Below are 25,422 nucleotides of genomic sequence, written 5' to 3'. Positions count from 1 at the left end.
GTGCAAAGAGTCATCATTTCCTCTGATTACCCTCCCTTCTAACCTAATGCAGATGCAATCTGATGAGAGAAGTCCTAACATATATGTACAAATTAAATATTGTCTGTTTGTTCCAGACATACAGGGCTATAGCATTTCCCAAATCCCCAGGAGAGCTGTATTAGCTGCAAACTTCTCCTGATAGAGCAAAGCAGTAGTCTAGAATTGTTTGGTATAATTTCCCTTAAATAGTGAAAATCCTCCCCACTCTCCCATCTCCTTCTTCCAGTGTGACTTTGCTCAACTGCGTCATGCAGCATTGCTACCATTCATATTGTGACTATCTGTGCCCATAGACAGAGACAGGCGCTGAGTTGGGGCTATCTCTTTTATGCACAGGGCCTAGCAGGTACTAGGTGCTCAAATCCTTGCTGAATGGAAATCAGAGTTCTTCTGGAGCAAACATGGCCCTTGTTGTGGAAATTTCAGTGCTTTATGTGTTGATTCATTTTCCTCACAGTGACCTGTAACCATGGAAACGGCGGGTGCCAGCACTCCTGTGAGGACACAGCTGAAGGCCCAGAGTGTAGCTGCCATCCACAGTACAAGATGCACGCAGATGGGAGGAGCTGCCTTGGTGAGTGGTGACCCCCACACTGGGTGAGGGTCTGCCCAGCCTGCCCACCCCAACCCCAACTCTTAATGGTGTTTAGCACCAGATGCAGGGGGTTTCCAGTGCATTTGCCCCCAAATGGGTCCCCTACTGCTTCACATATGGCAGTGGGAGTGGTCTAGGCCTGGCATGGCAGTCCCTCTCTCCCTGTGCGACCTTGGAAAGCCCTTTCTCCTCTCCTGGACTAGGCTGCTCCTGAAGCTGGTATTCTGGAGACTGGGACAACACATCCCAAGAAACCAGGGTGACACGAAGTTAAAGCTAGCCGTTTGTGATGACACAGCAGCCTTTACGGTCTGCAGAAGCCATGGATGCATATTTCTGGCAGGACACCTGCCCTGCCCTTTATGGTGTGTCCTTTGCTAGCTCTGTTTTAGAGGTTTCCAGGCCCAAGATTCTTTTTGTCCTGGACTAAGGGTACTGGAGTGATTAGGAAGCTTGCATTCCCCAGTGTTTCTGGTCAGTGCAATATATTTCAAAGATCTTTTCCATGTTTGTTGTTTACTAAGGCTCTGCAGCCGTTTAACGTGTTGTGTTTCCCGCAGAGCCTCGCTACAATGCATTTTTATTGAGTGAAGAAAGTCACATATCTTACATTGTTCTCATGTCTGGGATTTCAGCAGAAGTGGTTGTGCGGAGGATGAATAATCTGGCTCATTCAGTCTGAGAACTGTGCTCTTTTGCATTTCTTGTAGAGCCAGAGGACCCTGCCCTGGAGGTGACGGAGAGCAATGCCACGTCAGTGGCGGATGGGGATAAACGGGTGAAACGGCGGCTGCTCATGGGTAGGCGCCTCACCCACCCTCCCCTGGCCATGGCCGTTGTCCCTTTCCCTCCCAAACTTTCTACATCAGGCCCGAACCTGGGGCCCATGTGCCCTCGACCAGCTGAAGTGGGGTGAGCAGCTCCTGTCAAGCCAGGCTGTGTCTGTCCTTCACTCCCTGCTCTTCTCAGTCCCCATTGAGACCCCTGGTATGGTGCAGACAGCACTGGCCCAGCTGTCAGAGTTCATGGGTTAGCATCCTAGTGCTGTCCCAGCCAGCTGTGAAACTGGGGCATCTGCCTTGAGCCTCTGTGTCCTGGTCTTTCTTTAAAATTGGTGTAATAAAATCTACCTCTTAGGGTTATCAGGAAGCTCAGCTAAGATAATAATATCCAAAGTTGCCCCGAGTCCAGTGCCTAGGACTTAGTGTGTGGTCAGGGAATGTCAGCTCCCTTCCTTCTGAGTAGCTGTGACCAAAGGCATTTTGGGCAACCCCTAGCTTACCGTGGCGATTTGGCTGGTTTTTTTGTCCACTGAGACTTCTGTTTCTGACTCAGACCATGTTAATGGCAGAGGAGATGAATGGAGAAGAGTGGCACTTGGCTGTGGGACATGGGAGGGTCTGCCAGCAGGTCTGCCAGTAGAGCTGGATATGAGAGCAGAAGTAGAGGCGGTGGCTGTGGGGGTTGGGATCAGCCAGATCCTTTGACTTGTTCTGGAGAAAACTTGGCTTGACCTGAACAAAACCGACCTTTTGATAGCTTCTGGATTTAATAGTCAGGGGAGATACTGAGCAACCATTGGTTACCAGGCTCATGACATTTCTGAGCTCTTTTCTGCCCTATTAAAATGATTATTTTTAATTGCATTAAATTAAAATAGTACATAGGAATAATATAAAAACTTCAAAAACTTAATTAGTGCTGTTAAGCTTGTAATGAAGCATATCATTTCCTTTGTCTCATGTCCTCTCATTCCCTCATCCCTTTTGCCAGAGGCAATTATTTTCCTTTCTCCTAGTTGTTTCTTCTTCTCCTGACTCTCCCTCCCCCATATTTCAGAAAAGCAAAGTGTATACGGTTATATCTTGATGTGCCAGTGTTAGATACTAGCTTTCGACTTTCTACTACAGAAGTCTAAGTCTTAGCTCTCTTCTGCCTCCTCCCCCAATACACGCGCACACACTCTCCCCTGCTCCCCATACCCTTAATATGATTCTATCACGATTTAAATCAATACATGCGTTTATATTATTGTGACTATGCGTATCTGAATATGATTCACCCCTGAGTCTTGTAAGGGGCTATGATTATATTTTCTTTATTTGCTTCATTTTCTAAGTACCTCTTACTGATTCTTTTGCAAATTTCTGACGGAGCTCTAAAACCCTTTTCAATGTGCTCAGATACAGCAGGTAACTTGTCAATTCCATTTCCTTCTTAAAAAGTCTCTTCTGAAGCTTCCACTCTGCTCTGGTGGGGCTGCCTCCCTGGGCCGGCTGTACAGCTCTCCTCCGGGCCTTGCCTTTAGCAGCAGCCTGGCAATTCCCTTCACTACTTTCCTGTTTCGGTGGACCCCATGTCTTCAATTTTGTTAGTTTATATGGGTAGATAAAGATTTTTAAAAGTTTTGCACGCCTGAAAATGCCTTTATATGCCACCTTCACCCTTCTTTGAGAATTTGGCTCAGTATAGAAGTCAGAGCTGGAAAGAATCTTCCATCAGAGTTTGGAATAGTGCTTTATTGTTTTTGGGCATTCAGTGTCGTTTCAAGTCTAAAGTCATTTTTAGTCTTGAGTCTTTGTGTGGAACCTATGAAAGCTTCTCTCTGGATGTTTTCAGGGTCTTCTGGTTGTCCCTGGTGATCTGAAATTTCACAATAAGATCCCTCACTGAGGGACCTCTCCCACCTGTTATGTTGAGTACTCAGTGGGCCTTTTCAGTAGGGACATTTAAGTCCCCTGGTTCTGAGAAATTTTCTTTTTTCTTCGGTAATTTTCTTCTCTCCATTTTCCCTAATCTTTCTCTCTGGAACTCCTATTAGGTGGCTGTTGTAACTCCTGGATTGATCCTGTAATTTTCTTCTCTTTTCTCTCCTTGATATTTTTGTTCTACTTTCTAGGAGGCTTTTCATTTTTTTTTTCCTTGTAATCCCTTTACAGGATTCTTTTTAAATTTCTGCTTTTATATTTTAACTTTTCAAGAATTTTACTTTGGTCTTTTGTTGTAGGAACCTGTTCTTATTTCATGGACACTTTTCTTATCTCCCTGAGGAAATGAATTGTAAGATTGGGCCTTTCTGGGATTCTGTGGCTCATATGAGATTACTGCTTGTTGGCATCTCCTCTGCCGACTGCGAGGGTTTAGCTTTCTGCTCTGCCAGTTACGGCTCCTCCATCAACACGCAACTTCCAGAAGATTTGACGTCTCTCGTCTATTGTCTTCTATTTTATTTGTCCTTAAGGATTTAAACTTTTTAAAGTCTTTTTCCTCTCATTTAAGTGATATTTTAGGAGGCAGCAGAGATAAACATATATGTCCTATTTAATCAGCACTAAGCTTGTCCCCCAAGCCTCTACAGTGGCGTAGCTATGGAGGTAAAATCCGTTTCTAGATGCCTAGATGCTGACAATTGGGTGAACGTTAAATAGCATTTGTTTATTATTTGGAATAACTGTAGGAAATGCAGAACTAGAAGGCCATTTGCTTATTGTTCTTCATCTTGATAGATACAATTTAACAAATGTGGCTGATTTTTCATATAGTTATGACATCTTTCTCTTTTCAGGGAAAGGTACACTTCTAATCTGAGTTTGTTGGCAGTTGCAAAGATAAAGTCATTGGTGTGCAGGAAGAGAATGGTTGGGGTAGGCGATGCTTACCCTCTCTTGCTTTGCCCAGTACTCATGCTGAAGGGCTTCACATTGAACCTGCCAGATGTGGTCACACTTAGCAGGTCACTGGCTGTTGGTCAACAGGAACTTTTAGTGGCTTCAAATCTGCCAGTAGAGGGGCAAGGCTCAGCTGGTTGGGAGAGGCATCTTTACCCCTCTGGTTACCCTGTCAAGCTTCCTGGGGAGACGTCACCTATTTAGGCGGGTGGGAGGGGCTGCACCTCGTCTCCCTGTCTCTCACCTGCAGGTGGCAGAGACTTGGGATAAAACCATGAGTACCCCACTGTGCTTCTTGGCTTTCATGAATTTTGTCAAGTATTAACACTACACCAGTATCCCTTTCCTTGCAGCTGTATCAGCTCTTCTTTAGGAAGCTGACTGCCTTTTTCTTACCTCCTTGTCAGAAACCTGTGCTGTCAACAATGGAGGCTGCGATCGCACTTGTAAGGATACTTCAACAGGTGTTCATTGCAGTTGTCCCGTTGGATTCACTCTCCAGTTGGATGGAAAGACCTGTAAAGGTAGCCTGTGCCTCTCCATGTTGCTACTGTGTGGGGATCTAGGCAGCTCTTCCCCTCCACACCTCCTGAGTGACTCCAGATTTGCTTATGATTCATATTGATGGAAGCTTTTCTTCCCTGGGCTCGTGGAAGGTTATAATTGAGTAATCTTAATTAGAACCGACTTAATTACTCTAACTGTTGAGAAGGTCAACTTCTGTAAGCATCAAATAATCCATTTCAGGCAGTGGCCTTGTTAGAAAAAGGCGGAAGTTCAAGGAAAAGTTCATTTGCAAGAGATAATATCAACATATCATAAATAACAGCCTAGAGATTATTATATAAATAACAGCCAAGATTATTATCTAGAGACTTAATGAATAATGTACCATTAACTTTTACTGATGATTAGGGACCCCAATGACTTGCTAGTATTCCATGGGCAAGAGTACAAAGGCTTAGTTCTTTAACATGATAAAAAGTAGATAACCAGTTACCAGATGAAACTGAGAAAAGATAAGCTTAATTTGAGTATCAGGAATCATTTAACAGCATCGAGGCTATTTGATCGTTGTGTAATTTGCCAAAGCAAATGTTCTAGTTCCTTATAACTTTAATCATTAAACTGGGATGGAAAGGATACCGAAGGCAGCCATCTTATCTTGAGAGAACAGTGCAAGGATGAGGACATAACGGCATCACCATTCTTTCCCAGAGTTTGTTTCCTTAATGGTAGTCAAGGGCAGAGTTAAGCAGAGTTCTCAAGGGGATGAGGCGCTTGTCTTTCAAAACTGGTTAAGCCAGACAAGAAAACACGTGTAAGATTAAAAACATCAGCAAACATTCTTAAATGCGTTTAAGGGTCTGTTTTTGTTTCAGAGGATAATGAAGCACACACAATAGCACTTCAGGGATTTGTGGGGAACGGGGCAAGTATCACTGGCTGATTTGCTGATGCTTGCCTGTTACAGATATTGATGAGTGCCAGACCCGCAATGGAGGTTGTGATCATTTCTGCAAAAACACCATGGGCAGTTTTGACTGCAGCTGCAGAAAGGGATTTAAATTATTAACAGACGAGAAGTCTTGCCAAGGTATGTCCCGAAACATAGCTGTGCTGTGCAGTGCCCACTGGTCAGAGCAGAGAAGATGAAACCCCACCCTGGCAGAGACTGGCTCGCTGGGCTTCTTGATGGAGTCATTAATCCAACCTCTAGCCCATGCTTCACTCATGTCGTCTGTTAGGTAGAATAAAATACTGATGTAGCTCACAGGTCTATTTTGGAAATTAAGCTGTTGATGGTTAGAGGACACTTCAAAGAACCCATGTGGTGTGACTATAGCAGAGCTCGCTGCTGGACATGGAATGGATCACAGAATGCAAACAGGATTGCATTAGAGTGTTGAGATTATGAATAATTTTCCTTTTCTAAAATTTCCTTTAATGTTATGGATTTTATAACAAAATTTGGTGGCAGAAAGCTGTAGATTTAGTTCACCTACCTTTTCCTAGCAAAAAGTTGGGGTCAACCCATAATCAAGGTCATGTACCAGTTGACGTCTTCCTTATAGCCCTTGTTTTCATGACCAGCCTTTGCTGCTTGGGGAGAGAGATGGTGGAGAGGGAGGGAGGGGACTGAGTGGAGGAGAGGCTGGTCGGTCTTTGGGCAGGATTGCAGTCCCCTTCGCAGAAGCATCCCTCTCACATAAGGTGTGCATCAATGGAGCCTCTCTGAATAGCAATTGTTGACGTTAATAACTGTTTTGGGCGGTGGCAATCTGTTTTGGGGGGGCATCATGTATATTTTCAGATGAGCATATTTTATGCCCTGTTGATAATCGTGAAGAAGCTCTCAGGAAAGACGTGCTGTCACTTATTCCTGTTCCATTTCTGGGAATAAGAATAGCTTAACTTATTTTGCTAGAAATCCCAGAATTGAATCAAAATTGGAAAATAATATCTGATTTCACTTCAGATTATAAAGATGTAACTACCTTTTTTTAACCTCATGGTGTCAATTATATTTCTCTCTTGGTTTTTCTTCTTAATATGTAATTTGTCAGGCGGTTCGAGCATAGCCCCCTTTAAATTCAGCAATTTTATTCTACATGATTATTGCGTGGTCTTCTTCCATTTGACTTGGAAAGCAAATTTGCTGTTCCACATAATGTTTCATAATGTATAGAGCATGAAATACTGTTTAAGCTGTGTAAACACATTAAAAAGGAATTAGAAAAGCGATCTCATTATTTTTGGCAAAGCGAAAACGCATCATGAGCAGCCAAAGTCAGCTACTGAATGAGTCCACTTTCTCGGCAACTGGCTGATAGTAATAACAGAACTCATAGAGTGACATCAATTACTATGGAAGAAACTGAATTTTTCTCATTTTTCACTGGTCACTCTTGGTAGAACAAATATTTGCACAGAATAAATTTACTGAAGAAATTGCCAGGATTTCTGGGAAAAGTTAGGGATGAAGAGGTTTTGTAAGAATTTGCCCTTTTTTGTTTCATTTTTTCATTCCTCCAGTTCCTTCCAAATGTTTGGTTTTTATTACTGTAGTTTCTCATGGCATATTTGGTGTTGAAAAAGAGGTCAAGCAATCGTCTAGTTGGCTTCCAGTGAGTCCTGCACTGGTCCTGGTTTGTCCATTTGGAGTCGCAAGTTGTAACTCTGTTAAAACCCTCCAAAGAGTTGAAGAAGTGAAGCACTGAAATTCTAGTCTGCAGCAGAGATGTGAGGACCAGACCAGGAAAGAAGAGGTGATTAGATTGGCAAATGCAGCCTCCTGAGGCTAGTTTCCATGACCTCAGCTGAAGCCAAGGATGCCTCCACACTGAACAAGAAAGGGAGGGTCCCTGTGGGACCGAACCATGGGGGAGGAACGAAGCCAAGAGGTTGGCCAAGAGAATCTAGTTTGGAGCTTAAACATCAAATTCCAGTGTCTGTAATAGAAAATCACTATTTTATGTTAATGTTAATGTATTCTTTTAGTGCAGAGGGCATTAAAACCTAGGATCAACTGGCCAGAAGACTAATTCTGGAAAGATCCAAAAGAGATAGGAACCAGACTTATCTTCAACTCAAGTATTTTCTCCTTTTAATTGGCCATGGCTTATAAGATTGCTATTGCTGTTTTACCAATAGTAATATAACGATAATGATGCATAGGTAATGCCTTATAGTTTACACACCTTTCTTAGGTATGTTATCTCATTTGCCTTCATTTAAATATTTTGAATTACTCAGCCCTGCAAATAAATATGAGTGAGAGAGACCAATTGAGCTTTTAGGCAGGTGCGATTTGCAATAGCATTTGGTAGTAAGGGTCCTGACAGTGAGTATACTTCTTGTGGGCTGCTCAGCACTTTCTTTAGCACAAGCGAATGGGAGAATTGATAATTTTTTACTCTGTGTTGTTTTTGTTGTTGGTCAGTAACTGGTGTGATTATAAATGTGTTCTTCTCTCCATGCATCCAGCAGAGTTGGTTTCAGCTCCCCTCTCCCTTTGACAATTACAGATGTGGACGAATGCTCTTTGGATAGGACCTGTGACCACAGCTGCATCAACCACCCTGGCACATTCACGTGTGCTTGCAACAAAGGGTACACCCTCTACGGGTTTACCCACTGTGGAGGTGAGCAGAATCCCTCTAGAGTTGGATGAGACTGGGCCTGCCAAAGAGCGGAGTCTACCCCTAAATTTTCCCCAGATTAAGGCCAATTTTCCTACGTTGTGGGTTGAACAGAACATTCCAGTCCCTGTACAGCAGGAGAGAGTCCATTGATTCAAGGGAAGCATCGGCTGAGGGAAATCTCCCCACATTTATCCTTTAACACGTTGAGTGTGAAATGGAGCAGAGAGAAGAGCTGAGCTCTTTCAGCTGTGAATTCATTGTTGACTTTATCGATGCACTTGTACTCAGAGAATGGAAATGTCTCTCAGGAGCTGATACTCTATCTGTTGGAACTTCCCAGCAGATAGTAAAGTACAATCCTCAGAGAGGCTTGGTAGGTCACCAACCAATTCCATAGCCCTGCTGTGCATAGGAACTGGCTGTGGAGCCTTGGTTCGAGCTCTTTGAGCTGGTCTTCATGCATGTCTTTGAGCTGGAAGTGGAACCATCAATTTTCTCTCTCTGCTCTGAGCCCATGTAGCCACATATCCTGATGTCTCCCGATCTTATGGTCAAGTAGACCATGGCCTAAATCAGATTTGGCACCAGTCTGCTCCTCCTGATCCTCAGATTTGTTCAGCAATCTTTGAGAATACAGATTCGGATTCTGATTCAGAATGTCTAGGGCTTCCAAGGTGGTTCTGAGGGTCTGAGGATTTGGGAACCGCTGGCCTAAATACTTCCTGCCCAATCCTTGTGAACTGTGCTTAAGAAGAATGGATAGTAGTGATTTGCTATAGATAATGTCTCTCTTCTCCTTTTCAACACATCCTTGGCATAGCTGACAACGTACTATCCCTGTCCATCAAGAAACCCCAAAGAAATGTTCCCTGAATATGTATGTGTATCTGGGTTTTAGTTGGAGCTGCCTTCCAACCTGGACTCGGTCTCAGCTTGAGGGGGATTAATGCAAGTCATTTTCCTTTTCTATACCTTAACTATATGAACTGTCAAGTGGGGAATCCTGATTCTGTCTATCTCCCTTGATATGTAGCCCAGGAAGATGGTGGAGTTTTAAATTGGAAGCTTGTGCCGTGTCTGCGTTTGAACATCTGAGAGTAGGCTGAGACCCCTTCTGAGTGTCTCTAATGGGGGAATGGTTTGGTCAAGAATGAGACCATCTTGTGAAGCTCATGGCAGGAAATCCACTGAGTTGGATCAGCTGCACATTTTGAAGGCAGTCAGTACCTTCTTTGTTTAGTGAGTTTCAACCATGTGACTCCCTCTTGCTCCTTCCTCAGGGAGGGATAGTGTCAGCCAGGTCAACAATGGGCTGCTGTGACAGGAGAGTGTTTTGTTCCACAGACACCAATGAGTGCAGCATCAACAACGGAGGCTGTCAGCAGGTCTGTGTGAACACGGTGGGCAGCTACGAATGCCAATGCCACTCTACATACAAGCTCCACTGGAATAAGAAGGACTGTGTGGGTAAGGGGCGCCGAGGCTCATACTCAGTCAGTGGGCTCACCATTGGCCCAGCAGCACTTTCCCACGTCCGACTGGACCCGGAGTGCAGCTGACCATCCCTCCACTGAATTCTCCTCTCCTCAGCTGCAGCAGCCATTCTTTAAATGGTTCAAAAACAGGAGATACTTTTGCAGGCTCTTTGGTGTTTCCTTGTGCTTCTGCGTAGGTTGGAACTCACTTCTGTTTTCCTGGTTGCTTTTCCGCATGAAAAGAGCAGCACACAAGGAGCTCCTTTACCTTCATTGGAAATGGTGCCTGGTGTCTGTGTTCTGTGCTGGGTGTCAGCTCTACCTTCTTTCCTTGGGGCCTTTGATGCACGGGACTCAGCCATCCTTGTCACACCTGAAAGTGTCCTTCTCTTTCTGTAAGTGTCTGTGTTTTGTCCTGTCTAGAAGAGAAGGGGGTCCTGCCCACTAGTGTGTCACCCCACGTGTCCCTGCATTGCGGTAAGAGTGGTGGAGGAGAGAGGTGCTTCCTCAGATGTCACTCTGGCATTCATCTCTCTTCAGGTGAGTGGGTCCCAGTCCCTGGGGCAGGTCCTCAAGCCAGGGCCAGGCCTTGCTGGCCTTTAGGTGTTAGATGCCCTCAAAGGGCTTCCAGGTCTCTGCCCAGCTGCCCCCTGACCACCGGAGGCCCAGGCTTTGAGACCGGAGGTGCTAGGTGTTTTTCTAGTGGTCCTTGTGGAGTGGGGGTGGAGGTGATTTTAGCTGCTACTAGGAGAGACTATAACCTTGCTCACATGTTGACAATCCACGTTCTGTCTGTCAGGACTGCAAGAGGCCTACTCTGTCACGTGCGGCTCTTCCTCTCCTCTCAGGAGCAAACAGCAAAAATCAAATGACTCTGCTTTTGGGGGTAATCACCGAATCTGCGTATTCTCTCTGGGGCTCACTGTGTTCAATGGGCTTCGTTCATGGGGTGCTGTCCTTGGGCGTTGGCTTTGTTTTCTTTTCCCTTAATCTTCTTGATACTGTAAGCACATTACAGGATGTTCTTGCCTGTAACCTTGGTGCCTGAGATCTGACTCACCATGTAACAGACACTGACTGAGTGTCCACTGTGTGCTGGGAGGCTCCGTGTTCAGTCCCGGTGGGTCATCATATTAGACAGAGGCCCACAGAGCTCTGGGACCAGGAGACTTACGTCTCCCAAACTCCCTGTGCCCCAGAGGACCTCAAAGGCCCAGCAGGAAATGTATGCCTGGGGAGATAGTCATGGGCATGACAGGGGGAACAAGGATTCTGTCCAGAGAAAGGGCCCCAAACCCTTTCTGGTTTGTCAAAAGATGAAAAGTGAAATTTAACGCTTTTGGGAAGCCTTGTCCTCCCAGATTTAGACACCTCTGTGATTATGTCATGAGAACATCTGAATGAGGAAATGGTTCTTGATGTCCACATTACGTATATGAGCAAAGCTCAAAACCCAAAGCATGATGATAACAGCTTGCGTAAATTGATTGAGCAGTTAAAATATGCCAGCCACTGTACTGCGTGTACTGCTGATTTAATCCATACTCTGACCCCCTGGGGCCATTTTACTGTTACCCTTGTTAACCAGGGATGAAGAAACTGAGGTTCAGAGAGGTGAAGTAACATACCCAAAGTGACTCAATAGGAAATAGTGGAGCAAGGATTTTAACCAGGCAGTCTGGATCCAGAGTCTTAAGCGCTATCCTTTACTGCTCCTCTTGCCTGATGTTTGGACCCAACCAGAGCAGTCATCATGGTCTGTTTCACCAAATCTCTCAATGATGGTCGCTTGGAGATTTAGGCCACCCAAGGATGGGCAAGCAAATAGTTATTCAGTTCTTACTATGTACCAGATAATAGGCTAAACATTTTTTTGGGTTTTTTTTTTTTTTTTTTTTTTTGCATCTCGTTTAATCTTCACAACAGCCTGGTAATTTAGGTACTATAAGTATGTCTTTACAGATAAGGTAATTGAGGCTTGGGAGATTAAGTAACTTGTTCAAGTTCTCGTCACAAGTTGAAGAGCTAGAGTTTGAATCCTGGTCATTGGCTCCAGAGCCTAACATATGGTTAAGACTCACCTTGGGAGGAGAGCAGACTTTTGCACATGAGGCCCTCAAAGTGGGACCCTCTCTCCCTCCCAAACCCTGAAAATCCTAGCCACGTTTAGTGAGTGCCATCCTTGTCTGGAATGGTGGCTCCCTGAGCTGTGTCCCCTTCCAGGACAGGCTTATTTAGGAGAATCTGCCCTTCACCACTTCTCTCTACAGTCTCATCCAAATTTGAACTAGGTGATTCTGGTCTCCTTTCTCAAGAAGGCACAAAAATGACCTCACATTTCATCTCACCGTTGAGGTTGTTTTTGGCCCTCCTTGTGTTATATTTGAGCACTGGCTTCATCTCAGATGGAGGGTTAAGTGTGACTCTTAGGAGGCTCCTGACGTCCCCGGTCCCAGGGTAATGGGCGCTCCATGATCTAAATCTTTCTTGGTCTCAGAGTAAGAGAGGGGCTCAGGGTTTGCCATGCGGTGGGACCCAGCCAGTGGATAGCTCGCCATTACCCAGGGTGTTTCCATTCCTTTGCCTCTAAAGGTAACATCTCTCACTTGTTTCTTTCTGAAGATGTCGCCACCGTCAGGACAAGTGTAACCTTTAAGCTAAATGAAGGCAAGTGTAGTTTGAAAAAGGCTGAGCTGTTTCCCGAGGGTCTGCGACCAGCACTACCAGGTATGGAATCAGACGGCTGGTGCAGGGAGATTGCCTGCATGTTGGGAAAGGGCCTGTAACAAGCCGAGCTCTTTAGATGGGATCCAACAGCAGTTCAGAATCTCCAAGGAGCCTCTTCCCAGGAAGAAGAGGAGCCAGCCCAGCACCTCTCCCAGTTCTGGGGTTATACTTCAGAGCTCCCTTTGCGAGGTACAGATGTTGAAGCTCTGGGGAAACCTGGGAGTTCACAGGAATCAATAAGGGCTTTAAGATGCATTAGCAATTGGTGATCATATTGGGTTAAATTTTCTAGATCTTAGAGTTTACTTGAAAGATAAGCCAAAGAAATAAAACAAGGTTTGGCTCAGAAAGCATAATCTTTGATGAACAAAGATGTAATATCCAGCTTTCCTGCTGGATCTAGTTTTTGGAGGCAGTGACTCCATTGGCTTTGGCAGAACAGATACCATCTGAGTAGAACTGTCCTTGTTGAAAAGAGCAGAACCCAACACTCCTCTTTCTCCCCCGGCTTGCATTTCCTGTATTATTTCATAGAATAATTTTGGAGATTAAAGTAATCAGGATTCATGTATTAGGGAGGCTTGTTTTCCTGGTCAACCCTCAAATAAATCATATAACAAACAAACATAAAGTTTACTGTAGTCGCTTTTGACTGCCTATTTTAAATAACTAACCAAGACTAATTTTGGTTCTTCCATATTATGTAGCTATTAATTATATGTCTTCAAAGAATGTTCAATGACCTAGGAAAATGTTTTTTGTTGTAATGCTAAGATGGAAAAAGAGAGAGTAGCATCTTGTATATCTACTACAACCCAAATTGTATAAGAAAAAGTATAAGTAGAAGGAAAGAAACCCTCACCATATCGTTAGTAGTGGTTATATCTGGGTAGGAGGATGATGGGTGACAAATTTTTTTTCCTGTGTTTTCCAAATTCTCCACAGTGAGCATTTGCACTTTTAGATTAGAGGGGAAAAGCCTTATTTAAAAATAGATTTGGTCTTTATTTAATGGTATTATACTAATGTTAATTTCTTAGTTTTGATAAATGCACATGCTAATGTCCAGTGTTAGTTAACATCAGGGGAAACTGGGTGAAGAGTCTATGGGAACTCTCAGGACTATATTAGCAACTTTCGTACAAATAAAAATAAAAAGTTTTTTTTTAAATTAGATTTTCACTCTTTATTTTATTTATTTATTTTTTTGCTATTATTATTTTTAAAGATTTTATTTTTCCTTTTTCTCCCCAAAGCCCCCCGGTACATTGTTGTGTATTTTTAGTTGTGGGTCCTTCTAGTTGTGGCATGTGGGATGCCACTTCAGCATGGCTTGATGAGTGTTGCCGTGTCCACACCCAGGATTCAAACTGGTGAAACCCTGGACTGCCGAAGCGGAGCACATGAACTTAACCGCCCGGACACCGTGCCGGCCCCCAAAATAAAAAGTTTTAGAAATAGATCTCAGAAAATTGAAAGGGAAAAAGGTTCAAAATGAGCATGTGTTCAGAGTGAGATTTCAAGGTAGCCTTTTGAAAAGGTAAGATAGATCTTTAGGGAAATATATAGAAGGGAGAATTAATTTGCCTCTTCCTTTCTTTGGCCCCTGATGACCTGTTGCTTTGAACATCCTTGTAAGGTTGAAGAAGAATGTGATACAGATGATACGTCAGTTCAGTAGAGTAAGATTTTTAAGTAGAGACAAATTAAGTGTGTGGATGATACGTGGGCCTGCTCTTTGGTTCAGGTTAACAATCATTAGTTAAAAGAGTCCCTGAAAGCTATGGCGGGAGGGGACAGCCAAAGTCAGGAAAAGGGATGTGCAAGGCCCTGCCTTACGAAACACCGTCCCTCCCATCCTAGACGCCTTCATGATATTGTTTGGTTCTGTTGATTCTTTGTGCCTTTTATTGCTCCTGGTTATTTCAAAATGAGGCATCACTGTTATGTACTTGACAGCTTCCCCTTCGGGTTGGAAGTACAGCAAGGTCAATTTGCCTAAAAGCAGGAGTTGGTTTCCTTCCTATTCCTGTGCTCATTCTTAGTTGAAGCCTCAGCTCCGGCTTGGGACATCACAGTCCAGCTTAAAGGAAACCAACTGTGAGAACATGAGCACACCTTAACAAACTGTCAGTCAGGAATGCAAGACGCCCCCCTGGTTCCCGTCTTCCACGTATGTGGCCGGTCAGTCGGAAACATCCGGCATTTATCCATGATAATGATTTTCAAGAGCTAAATTGTAAAGTTAAATAAAAGGCAACACTGGCTCTTCAAAATTTAAATGTCACTGTGCTCCAAGCTGAGGGCTTGCAACGTCTTGGCATCTGGAGTTAATCATTTAGTCCCTTGAGAATTGTTTTAATGAAATGTTTACTGAGCTCTAGCGAATGTTCAGCTGAGTACTCTGCCAGGATTTGGCTTCCGATAATCTTGTTTCTTCATACAGAGAAGCACAGCTCAGTAAAAGAGAGCTTCCGCTACGCAAACCTTACATGCAGCTCCGGCAAGCAAGTCCCAGGAGCCCCTGGCCGACCGAGCGCCACTAAGGAAATGTTTATCACTATTGAGTTTGAGCTTGAAACTAACCAAAAGGAGGTGACAGGTTGGTTTGAAAACAGTCTACAATGCCAGGCTCCTCACAGCTTCTCCTTATTCCTTTGCCTTTCACTTTTCCTCATTCTTGGGGGAAAAAAATAATGCAACCAGTGAAGTATCTCCTGTTTTTTTTCACACCCAAGCTAAACTGAATTGGTTTGGAACCTGATAATTTTATCTTCTTCGTAAAAACCCAAAGGTACCATTTTGGTCAACAAATTTCTGTTCAAATCAAATGCTGCCCAGCCTGCTAGGTGCCCTGCTCCAGGTGTCTCCCATTCTGTCCACAGGGAACGTGGGTGTTGGTGGGTCCTGCAGTCGGTCCGGACATCCTCACATGCTGCAGCCTGACATCCTCTCCCTCTGCTGTCCCTCTTCTGTAGCATCTTGCGATCTGAGCTGCCTCGTGAAGCGAACAGAGAAGCGGCTCCGGAAAGCCATCCGCACGCTCCGGAAGGCTGCCCAGAGGGAGCAGTTTCACCTCCAGCTCTCAGGCATGGACCTTGAAGTGGCTAAAAAGCCTCCCAGAACATCTGAACGCCGGGTGGAGTCCTGTGCAGTGGGCCAGGGCCACGTAGGAAACCAATGTGGTGAGTGGCCCACTGGCCGGGACATTCTTGCTAACAGAACTATCTTCAGCTCTGTAAACACAGAGAATAACCAAAAGTCTGGCCCATCCTCCCCTCTCCAGCGTCACCCCAGAGAGCACCCTGGACACCTACTCTCATCTGGGGCCTACATGTTGGCGTCTGTTGTACCTGCTGGACTAGGAGCTCCCCAGCACCTGGCATAGTCCCTGGCTTGTGATGGGCCCTTAATAAATGTTTGCTGAATTGAGGGACAAAAAGGAAGAGGCAGGGTTGATGTGAAGAGAGAATGTTGCCCTTTAAGGGTCTGAGGGTCTTCAGAGCACTGTGGTCCCCCAGCTGGGGCAGGACTGCAGGTGTAAGGCACTCGTGAGCCCCTACACACTCCACTGTCGCAGTTCCCCTGTCATCTCCCTCGGGCTTGACTGATGGTAGCAATGAACAATCTCCTGTCCGTAGTTTGGTGCAAAGGCAAGGCTGGGGGGCCGCTGAGCGGCCTTGTGAGTTCCCTGAGCTTCAGCCCAAGGCTCCTGGTAGTGTCAGTTCCATGTGTGTTGTGTTGAGTGAACATGTGTGTGTGTGTTTCAGAAGTACATTTGAGACCCGCATATGAGCAACATCAATTCTATTCCTCTGATGAAGTTCCAGGCAAGTAGAACCTGGGCAAGAGGTTCTAGGGTGCTCAGTCTTGAGACTGGTTTGTTGTGAAAGGCTGTTCTGAGCAATTGTGTGAAATCCTATCTGAAAAGTCTTAGATGGGGAAAATTGGGGGCGTCACTTTATGGTAATAATGGTAAAGAGTGAGTTCTCACCTGTCTCAAGTACGACACTAAGCACTGTTTCCGCATTATCTCATTTAATCCCAACAGTAATCTTACCAGATAGGTATTATTATCTCCGTTTAACAGATGAGCAAACTAGAGTTCAGAGGGCTAAGTTCTCTTGCTCAAGACCACATTGATGGTCCGGCTCCAAAGCCTGTGTTCTGGTCCCAAGAAAGGTGAATCCCAATAATCAGACCCCTGTAGAATAAATTGATCTCCTTTCTGAAATGTCATTAGAATCACAAGGCCCCAGAATGAATCCTGAGCCAAGGAGTAATAAATCAGTGTTTCTAAAGAAGCAAAGCTGAGACCAGGGGGCACCCATTCAGGAGAATTGTCAGCAATAGCCCACAATCCAAATCTGTTGCTTTACCAAAATGTAGTAAAAATCAAGTGTAAAATCAAGTATAAGTGTCCACCCAGGGCTGATTCTCAAATACTCTTGACTTTTATTCCATCTGACTCTGTTAAAAATAGAGAAAAGAAAGTAAAAACAACCCAGCTGGTTGGTTGGTTCTCATTTAAAATCCTAAGAGTTCCAGTTTCCACACCAAAATGGTGGTGACAGTTGGCTGTTGCTGCCCTGCTTTCTGGGCTGAGTTGCAGAAACTGTCGGAGCCAGGCAGGCCAGTCTTCCTTCTGGCCTCTCAGAGCTAAATTCCACTCCTTTGCCCATTTGCTATCCTGTCAGGGAGAGGCCTTGCAGGCTCTCTGGGGAGCCTTTGTGGCCAGTTAAGGATCCAGGAAAAACTAGCATCAAGGCCCCTGTGGCCCAGCTCCCAGGGAGGGCATTACCAATACTACCACGAGCGTGTGTCTGGGGAATAAAGACCCAAGAATGAGGATCAGAAGTTCCTTAACAGAGGCCTCATGACCATGACTACTTATGAAAGACACTCGACATGGGGTTTATGTAGCTGCTGTGCGCGTGACTGTGTCCGGAGATGCTTGTCATGCTGCGTTAGGCTGGATTTGTGGCTGAGGGAGGCAATGTGTCCTGTCTCACGGGCTCCCTCTAGCAATGAATGAATTTTGTAGCCCACGTGGGACGAAATCAAGTTCACTGTGACAGCAGTGTTGAAGATTGTACCATGTAGAAAAACAGCACAAAGAATTACCAGTAAAATTCCTTCTGCTGGAAGGAGGAAGTGGGTGTTAAGAGAGCTTGGGTGTGTTCATTAGAAAGGCTTTTTACCCAGCAGACACACGGCAGGGGCAAGCCACAGTGTGTGTGTGTTTGTGTGTGTGTGGGTGTGTGTGTGTGTCTTATATTCCTAGTCTGTCTGATGGTATTAGAACTTCATAATGACCAGGCTTACTGGTATTTTCTGAACTCAGGATGGAACATACTGTGGACACATGCCTAGGATAGTTCTTTTTGAAACTTACGTTCAGTCTGCAGAAAGGAGCCCAAAAAAGTGTTTTGTGTCACCTGGAAGGAGAGATGGATCCATTATGTTTTTCCTTTAAAATATTTTTTATTTAGTTTTTAATTACCAAAGTAGTATGTTTCCAATGGTACAGAAAGGTACAGCATGGGTGTATGTTCTCCCCTTAGCTCCCAATCCTACTCTCCAGAAGTAATCCCTGTCAGGAGTTTGCTATGTATTTTTCTACATCTGTTTTTATGCACATATGAAAATGAAGTTTTATTTAGTCATTCACTAAATATTAAGCACCTACTGTGTGCCAGGTGCTATTCTAGGTGCTGGGAATCCAGTAATGAAACAAAAAAGCAAAAATCTCAGCCCTCATAGAGTTTACAGTTCTAGAGGAGGGAGACAGACCACAAACCAATAAAGGAGGAAATCCACCACGTAGCAGATGGTGGCGAGGGGAAGTGGAAGGGAAAGTGCCAGGGCAAGAGGACGGGTGAGGGGGCGCGACTCCCCCAAACGTCGACTACGGTCAGGGACTGTGGTTGTTGTAAAGTGTCATTTGGGCAGAGATGTGAAGGATGGAGGAAGCGAGCTATGAAGATATGGGGGAAGAATCCCGGGCATAGGAAACAGCAAGTCCAGAAACCCGGAGGCACTGGAGAGAAGGCTGGGGTGAGAGCTGAGGGAGGCAGGGGGAAGGCAGGAAGTCGGAGCAGTAGCCCAGGGCCACTCAGTGGGGACGGAAATCGTGGTGAGGACTCTGACTTTGAATCTGAGTGAGAACTGAAGCCAATGAAGAGTTGTGAACAGAGGAGTAACAGGGTTCTGACTTACGTTTTAAAAGGATACTCTGCCTGCTATACATTTATGTGTGAAAAAATATTTTTTAAAAAATATATTCGGGGCCGGCTCCACGGCCGAGTGGTTAAGTTCATGCGCTGCGCTGCGGCGGCCCAGGGTTCGGATCCTGGGCGCAGACATGGCACTGCTCGTCAGGCCACATTGAGGCGGTGTCCCACATCCCACAACTGGATGGACCTGCAACTAAGATATACAACTATGTACGGGGGTTGGGGAGATAAAGCAGGAAAAAAAAACAAAGAAGAAGAAGATTGGCAACAGTTGTTAGCCCAGGTGCCAATCTTTAAAAAAAAAAAAATCAATACAATTTGAAGAATGTTATGTGTTGTTTTTAACTATAGAGTAGATCGTGGACATCCTTCCAGGTGAATAGAGGAGCTATTTCTTTTAAAGCTTCCTAGTCTATATTTGTTATAATTTGTTTATTAGCCACTCCCCTATTGATGGACATTTAATTAAGTTATTCCTAATTTTTCTGTTACAAACAATGCCGCAGTGAATATTCTGTTTTGTGCACGTGGCCAATATTTTTAAAAGATAAACTTGAAGTCCAATTACAGGGTCAAAGGACATGCAGATTTAAAACTTTAATAGACACTGCCAAATTACCCTCCAAAAGACCAAATTAATATATGTACGTTCTTCCTCCAACATTGTGTCTAAGTGTTTATTGCCCCACATCATTGCTAAAGTGGATTATTTATTGTTGATCTTTTTAACTTTTGTCAATCTGATCAGCAAAAATGATAAAGTCAAATTTTAACTTGTTTTTCTTCAATTATTAGTAAAGCTGAGCATGCTGTCATATATCTGTGGCCATGTGGAGTTCTTCTTCTGAGAACATCCATATTCTTTGCCTATTTTCCCATTGAATTGGTTTTTTAAATATAATTTAAAAAAATAGATTTTAAAGTCCCAAGTGGCATCAAAGAACATAGTCACTTCTGACCAATTAAACACTTTCTTTCTTATAGTTATTTTTACATCGTAAAGGCTCATTAGTTTGGCATTAAGGACTTTGAGGCTAGCCTGCTCTGCAGGTGACCTTTGTACCATCTGTGATCAATTCCAGCAAGATGGCAAAAAAAAAAAAAAAAAAATTAGCGAATTTATTCTCCAAGGAACCAATTCCTTAAGCTGGAGAGTAATTCATGAAGTCCTTCATATCTAAAGAAAAATTAACGATGACATGGATTTCTATTTTTCTTTCATAGCTATTTACCTTTTCATAAAGGATAATTTAAGGACTATACTTGTTAAAATATGTATTTTTGTCTTTGGTTATTCTTAAAACTTGCTGAAATTTTTAAAAGACCCAGTCCAGGCAACTGGCAAACTGGGAAGTATCTTCATGCCTGGGTTCTGGAGAGACTAGGAAAGTTTAATTCAGCTTTTAACAGCAGCGGCTTTCCTCTGCAGCAGGTGGGAAAAATTAATTCAACCTGTATTTATTGAGATCCCACCTGTGCCATTCTACGAACTCAAGACAAAGTAGTGAGAACATCATAGATGAGGAGCCTGCCCTTATGACGTTCACATTCTAACAGAAGAATAGGGACAAGAAAGAAAGAAGATAATTTCAGAAGTTATAAGAGTGTTATAAAGATGATAAGAGAGAGAGGGTCAGAGAGGAGGAGGGATTACTCTCCACAGGGTGTTCAGGGAAGGCGGTCGGAGCAGGAGACATTTGAGCTAAGACCTAAGTGAGAAGAAGGAGCTGGCCATACCAAGCTCTAATGGGGGCAGGGAGCACTCTGACAGAGGGGGGATCCACAAGTGCAAAGGGCCTGAGGCAGGAATGAGCCAGGCATTTTCTTCTTAATTCTTTCAAAATTGAGAAATTATCTGGAATTTAACAGGCAGAAATTTTCTTTTCTGTTTTAAATCAAGGAAAATATAAAGTCTGTATTAGCAATTTAGACCAATATTTATACACAGACTTGATAGGAAATTCTTTTAATTAAAAAAGTCTAAAAAACCTAATTTAGTAAACTGTTGACATTTATTGAGCATGTACAATGTGTTCAGCACTGTGATAAGCACTTTACGTGTATTCTCTCACTGAGTTCTCATCACTACTCTGTTCTGCATCGTGACCTTTTTACAGACAAGAAAACTGCGGCAGAGGGAGGTAAGCAGCTTTCCCAGTGTCACCCAGCAAGTAAGTGGCAGAGCCAGGATTCAAATCCAGGTCTGACTCAAGAGCCTCTGGTCCTAATCTCTCAATTTGAATGCTCATGTCTCCTGGGTACGGCCTGTGCCCTGTGATTATCTTACTTGTACCACACTCATGTGGAGAATGCTTCATGGGCCAGCTCTGTGGTGGGTTCTGAGGAGGTCTGGATAAATAAGACACCATCCCTCAATTTGCACTTAGCCCTCCCAGGGAAGAGTTAGAGAAGCCTTCCCGAAAGAGAGAAACCTAAGCGGCATTTGGAAGGATGCACAGATGATGCGTAAAAGGGAAAGAGTATTCAGGTGAAGGAACAGCCTTGGGGAATGAGATGGAGCAGGGTGTGCACAGAGGATTATTGACAGTTTGGTGTCGCTAACCCTGGAGTACAAGGTAGGATATGATGGGCAACCAGGCTAGTGGGAAAAGCATGGCCAAGTCATACGAGACCTTGAATATATTTCTAAGGAGCCTTGACTTTATCTCCAGGTGACGAGGTGCCATTAGAGGATTTAATCAGGAAGTGTCCTGGTTGTATGTGTATTCTAGAAAGATCTCTCTTTCTGAATTGGAGGTCAGGACTAGAGGCAGAAAAGCTGATTTAGGAGATTTTGAATGCTTTGGATAAGAAATATTGAGAATATGAAGGCACTGGATGGAATAGGAAAGAAGCAATGGATTAGAGAAATATTTAGGAAGAAACAGAGCAGCATTTGGTGATAAATTGGACTGGGGACTGAGAAGAGGAAAGGGTTGGGGTGAGCTCAGAGGTTTCTGACTTGCCTCTGATCTGTCACTTGCTTCCCATATGTCCCTAATCTCACCCAACCCTGTTTCATATGCGGGAGACACTGAGACAAAGCCTGCGGGTTAGTTGAATGGTTAGATGAATGTGGTCACTGGGGAAGAAATAATCAGAAAAGATTTATAGGAAAAGCAGAAAAAAAAATAGGCTTTTAAGAGAGCATGGGAAAGAATGAAAACTCGGATACAGAAAGGGAGACTGAAGACTGAGTTTTGAGTCAAAGACACTAAGAGATGTGCCAGGAGTCAAGTCAAGGAAGTTTTTGAGCCAGGGAGTGAGGCAATCAGAAAAGACTTTAGAAGGGTGAATCTGATGATGCGATGTAACAGACCTGAGGCAGGGAGGAACGAAGGCAAGGGAAATAGTTGGAGGGTTACTGCAGTAGTCTAGATAAGAGATGGTGAGGGTCAAAGCACACGCATGCTGTGGGGATGGAGAATACGGGATGGACAAAAAGGGAACAACTGTAGGATGCTGCAGCTGACTGATGGAGCAGGGAGGAGAGAAGTCTGGGATAATAACTGTGGGTTGGACTCCAAGAGTTGGAGCCTTGGTGACTAGAAGAGTAGAGATGCTATTTATGAAAAGAGCAAAGCCAGAAGGGTAGGAAAGACTGGGCAGGGAAGGGAAGAGAAGCATTCCTCTTGGGCAAGTTGAATTTGAGTGGCAACAAGACTCCCAGGCAGAGATGTCCATGGGCATCTGGGAGTCTAGGAAAACGACTTCATCTCTCCACGTGCAGACCAACCCTTCTGTCCTGTGTGTGTCTACACATGCTCTGCTTGCCTCCTGCTAAAGTGGATGAAGAGCCTATGCTCCTACCCAAGGCCAACTCCTCCACTTGGGCTCTGGAGCTGCTCCACTTGTTGCCCCCACTGACCCCTCATCTTAGAATTCTCCTTCTCTGCCAGATCATTTCCAATAGCACACAAACCTATATCCTGTCTTAGAAACCAAACAAACCTTCCTTTGACTTCACGTTTCTTACCAAATACTGCCTCATTTCTTTTGCTCCCTGTGGAGCAAAACTCCTTGACAGAGTTGCCTAACTTACTCTCTTTGCTTCCTCATCTCCCATTTTCTCCTCAGCTTTAGCCAATCTGGTTTTCATTCCCAGCCTTTCCCCTGAAACTGCTTTTTCCATGATTTCTAACAATCTTCTTGTTACAAAGACCAGTAGCCAACTCTCCCTCAGATGCCATTGATCACTCCTGCTCTTGGAAACCCTTCTCATGGGTTTCAGACACCACACACTTCCGGTTCACCAACCTCACTGGCCACTCCCTTTTTGTTCTCCATGCTGATCCCCTCCCCCCCAATTTTTGATCTCTAAACATCAGGTATCCCAGGGCTCAGTCCTCTATCCCCCTCCTCTAGCTTCACACTTTCCTAGGTGACCTCATCCAGTGCCATAGCTTTAGATACCATCACATACTGGTGACTCCCAAACTGCCCTCTCTGGCTCTGATCTCTGTTTTGAGTTATGGACTTCTCTATCCCAGAGGTGTTGAACATTTCTGATCACACATGACACACACACACGCACGTGCTCACACACACTTAAAGTAAAATATTTTTGAATTTATGAAGGTTTACTTATTTAGAAATTGTATACTTGTACTATTGGCTAATATAGTATGTACATCATAAAAGATAGAAGAATGAGATACAGATTAAATAAATAAAATTTTAAAATAACTGGCTAGCATCTCAAGGTACCAATTTACAATCTGGTAAGGTTTGTTGTTAACAGTAGTGGTTGTAAATCCATTTTTCAAATAGTCTTTTTGTTAATTGCTAGTGTTTGGCTCAACTCTTGTCAGAACTGATTAAATCATTATTGTTTCTCTCTCATGATGTGGTTTGGCAAAGAACTAGAGCTGGGAGTACAGCTGTGTCAGCTCTGGCTCTTCCTGTTGCTCACCCACGCTTGCATCATTGCTTCTACCTTGAGTCCAGATTTCTACAGGAATTGGTCAAAGCTGCTTTCTATTTTGTGACAATTAGTTTGGTTGAAACTAGATAATATAGTCAGGAAAGCTATTCAACCGGGCACAGATAAACTATAATTCTTTTCAACACCTTGAAAAGAAGCCAGTCAGTCAGTACCTCCCCATCCCCAGAGCTGTGGAATGCCTGCTCTTCTCTTTTTTTGGAGACCTTGTGTCTTCACATGTGTCTGTGACTCCTGGAGATGTGGATTGACTGAGGGGCCAACCTAATACCATATACTAAATCAATGAAGCTTTATTTCTTATTTTTTAGGTAAAAATTAATATACATAGATGTGAAGATGCTTTGTGCACACCCAGTGATCATCCCCTGAGGTGTGGTATTCTATTTTGGAGACCACCAGTATAACCAGTGCCTTCTCAGTATCAACACCGGCATGGCTAACAAGCATCTCAGACTCAATGTGTCTAAACAAAACGTTTTATCCTCCTTCTCCCTCCCAAATAAAGCCTGCTTCTCCCTCATCTCGGCAAATGGCACCTCTATTTACCCCATTGCTCCAAGTTGAAAACCTCAGGGTCTTCTTGACCTCTCTCGTTCTGTCAAGCTCCTCATCCAATGCGTTAGCGAATCTGTCAGATCTGCCTTTAAATTATAGCCTCTCTAACTCGTTTTCTCTCTCTCCATTGTTACCACTCTGTTCCAAACCACCATCATCTCCTGCCCAGTCTACTGTGATAGGCTCTCAGTTCTCCTTACCCTTGCCTGCCTTCAGTCTCTTCTCCACACAGCAGCAAGAAGCTCTTCTGGAAACGGAAGTCAGGTCATGTCATTCCCCCATCCAAAACTTCCAACACTCTTTGAGTAGGGTCTGATTTCCTTACCATGACCTTCAGGAACCTACAGGATCTGCTCCTTGCTTGCTTTTTAGATTTCATCTCCTGTCACCCTGCCCCGTTCACTCTGTCCCTGCTACACCAGCCTTTGTGCTGTTAGGCAATACCATTAATAGCATGGCAGGGCTACTTCCCTCATTTCACTTGACCTCTGTTCAGAGAGGCCTTTCCTGGCTCCTCTTCTAAAATAGCTTCCACACAAATGCCATCCCCACCACTCTTGATCTTATCCTCTTAACCCTGTTTTAATGTTCTTCATCTTACTTACCTCTAGTTAGCATTCTCCTATATGTTTATGTGTTTGCTCATTTACTGTCCATGTTCTCCACCAGAATGAGAGCCCCTTCAGGGCAGGGCCATGTCTGTCTTCTTCTCCACTGTATTGCCAGCTCCTAGAACAGTACTCAGCACATAATCAGTGCCAAGTATTTGGTTGAACAAACAGATCTGCCCAGGGACAACAGAGGAAATCCCAAGGATAGTTGCCAACATTAAGAGAAAAGAGGGCAAAGGGCAAATCTGTGGGGTTATATTTAAATTGAGGGCAAAAATTGGTACTCTAAAGGAAGTGAAATCTCAGCCAGTTAACTAGGCACGGAGAGGACATAACCTGCTTTGGGGCACCCAGCAAGGAAGGCATCAGGCTGGACTCATCTCTCTGCCCCAATGTGAGAATGTTTTCAAACAGCAAATCTGA

General features: G+C 44.2%; 1 protein-coding gene across 7 annotated transcripts in view; it reads left to right on the top strand.

Annotated features, from left to right (window-relative positions):
- Positions 1 to 25,422, top strand: part of SCUBE2 (signal peptide, CUB domain and EGF like domain containing 2) — a 60,391-nt gene that overhangs the window by 20,122 nt on the left and 14,847 nt on the right. For 3 of the 7 annotated variants that reach the window (XM_070491078.1, XM_070491077.1, XM_044753086.2), the window contains 11 exons: positions 500 to 616; positions 1,348 to 1,437; positions 4,713 to 4,829; positions 5,780 to 5,902; positions 8,334 to 8,450; positions 9,795 to 9,917; positions 10,349 to 10,465; positions 10,725 to 10,811; positions 12,548 to 12,652; positions 15,099 to 15,254; positions 15,631 to 15,837. In XM_070491078.1, the coding sequence (XP_070347179.1) occupies positions 500 to 616; positions 1,348 to 1,437; positions 4,713 to 4,829; positions 5,780 to 5,902; positions 8,334 to 8,450; positions 9,795 to 9,917; positions 10,349 to 10,465; positions 10,725 to 10,811; positions 12,548 to 12,652; positions 15,099 to 15,254; positions 15,631 to 15,837 (1,359 nt within the window). The remainder of the gene's footprint in view (positions 1 to 499; positions 617 to 1,347; positions 1,438 to 4,712; positions 4,830 to 5,779; positions 5,903 to 8,333; positions 8,451 to 9,794; positions 9,918 to 10,348; positions 10,466 to 10,724; positions 10,812 to 12,547; positions 12,653 to 15,098; positions 15,255 to 15,630; positions 15,838 to 25,422) is intronic. The other 4 variants (XM_070491075.1, XM_070491076.1, XM_070491079.1 and 1 more) reach the window with 2 other exon arrangements.

This window comes from Equus asinus, chromosome 20 (genome assembly GCF_041296235.1).
Source record: "Equus asinus isolate D_3611 breed Donkey chromosome 20, EquAss-T2T_v2, whole genome shotgun sequence".
Classification (NCBI taxonomy): domain Eukaryota; kingdom Metazoa; phylum Chordata; class Mammalia; order Perissodactyla; family Equidae; genus Equus; species Equus asinus.
This window is presented reverse-complemented; position numbering and strand designations above follow the sequence as displayed.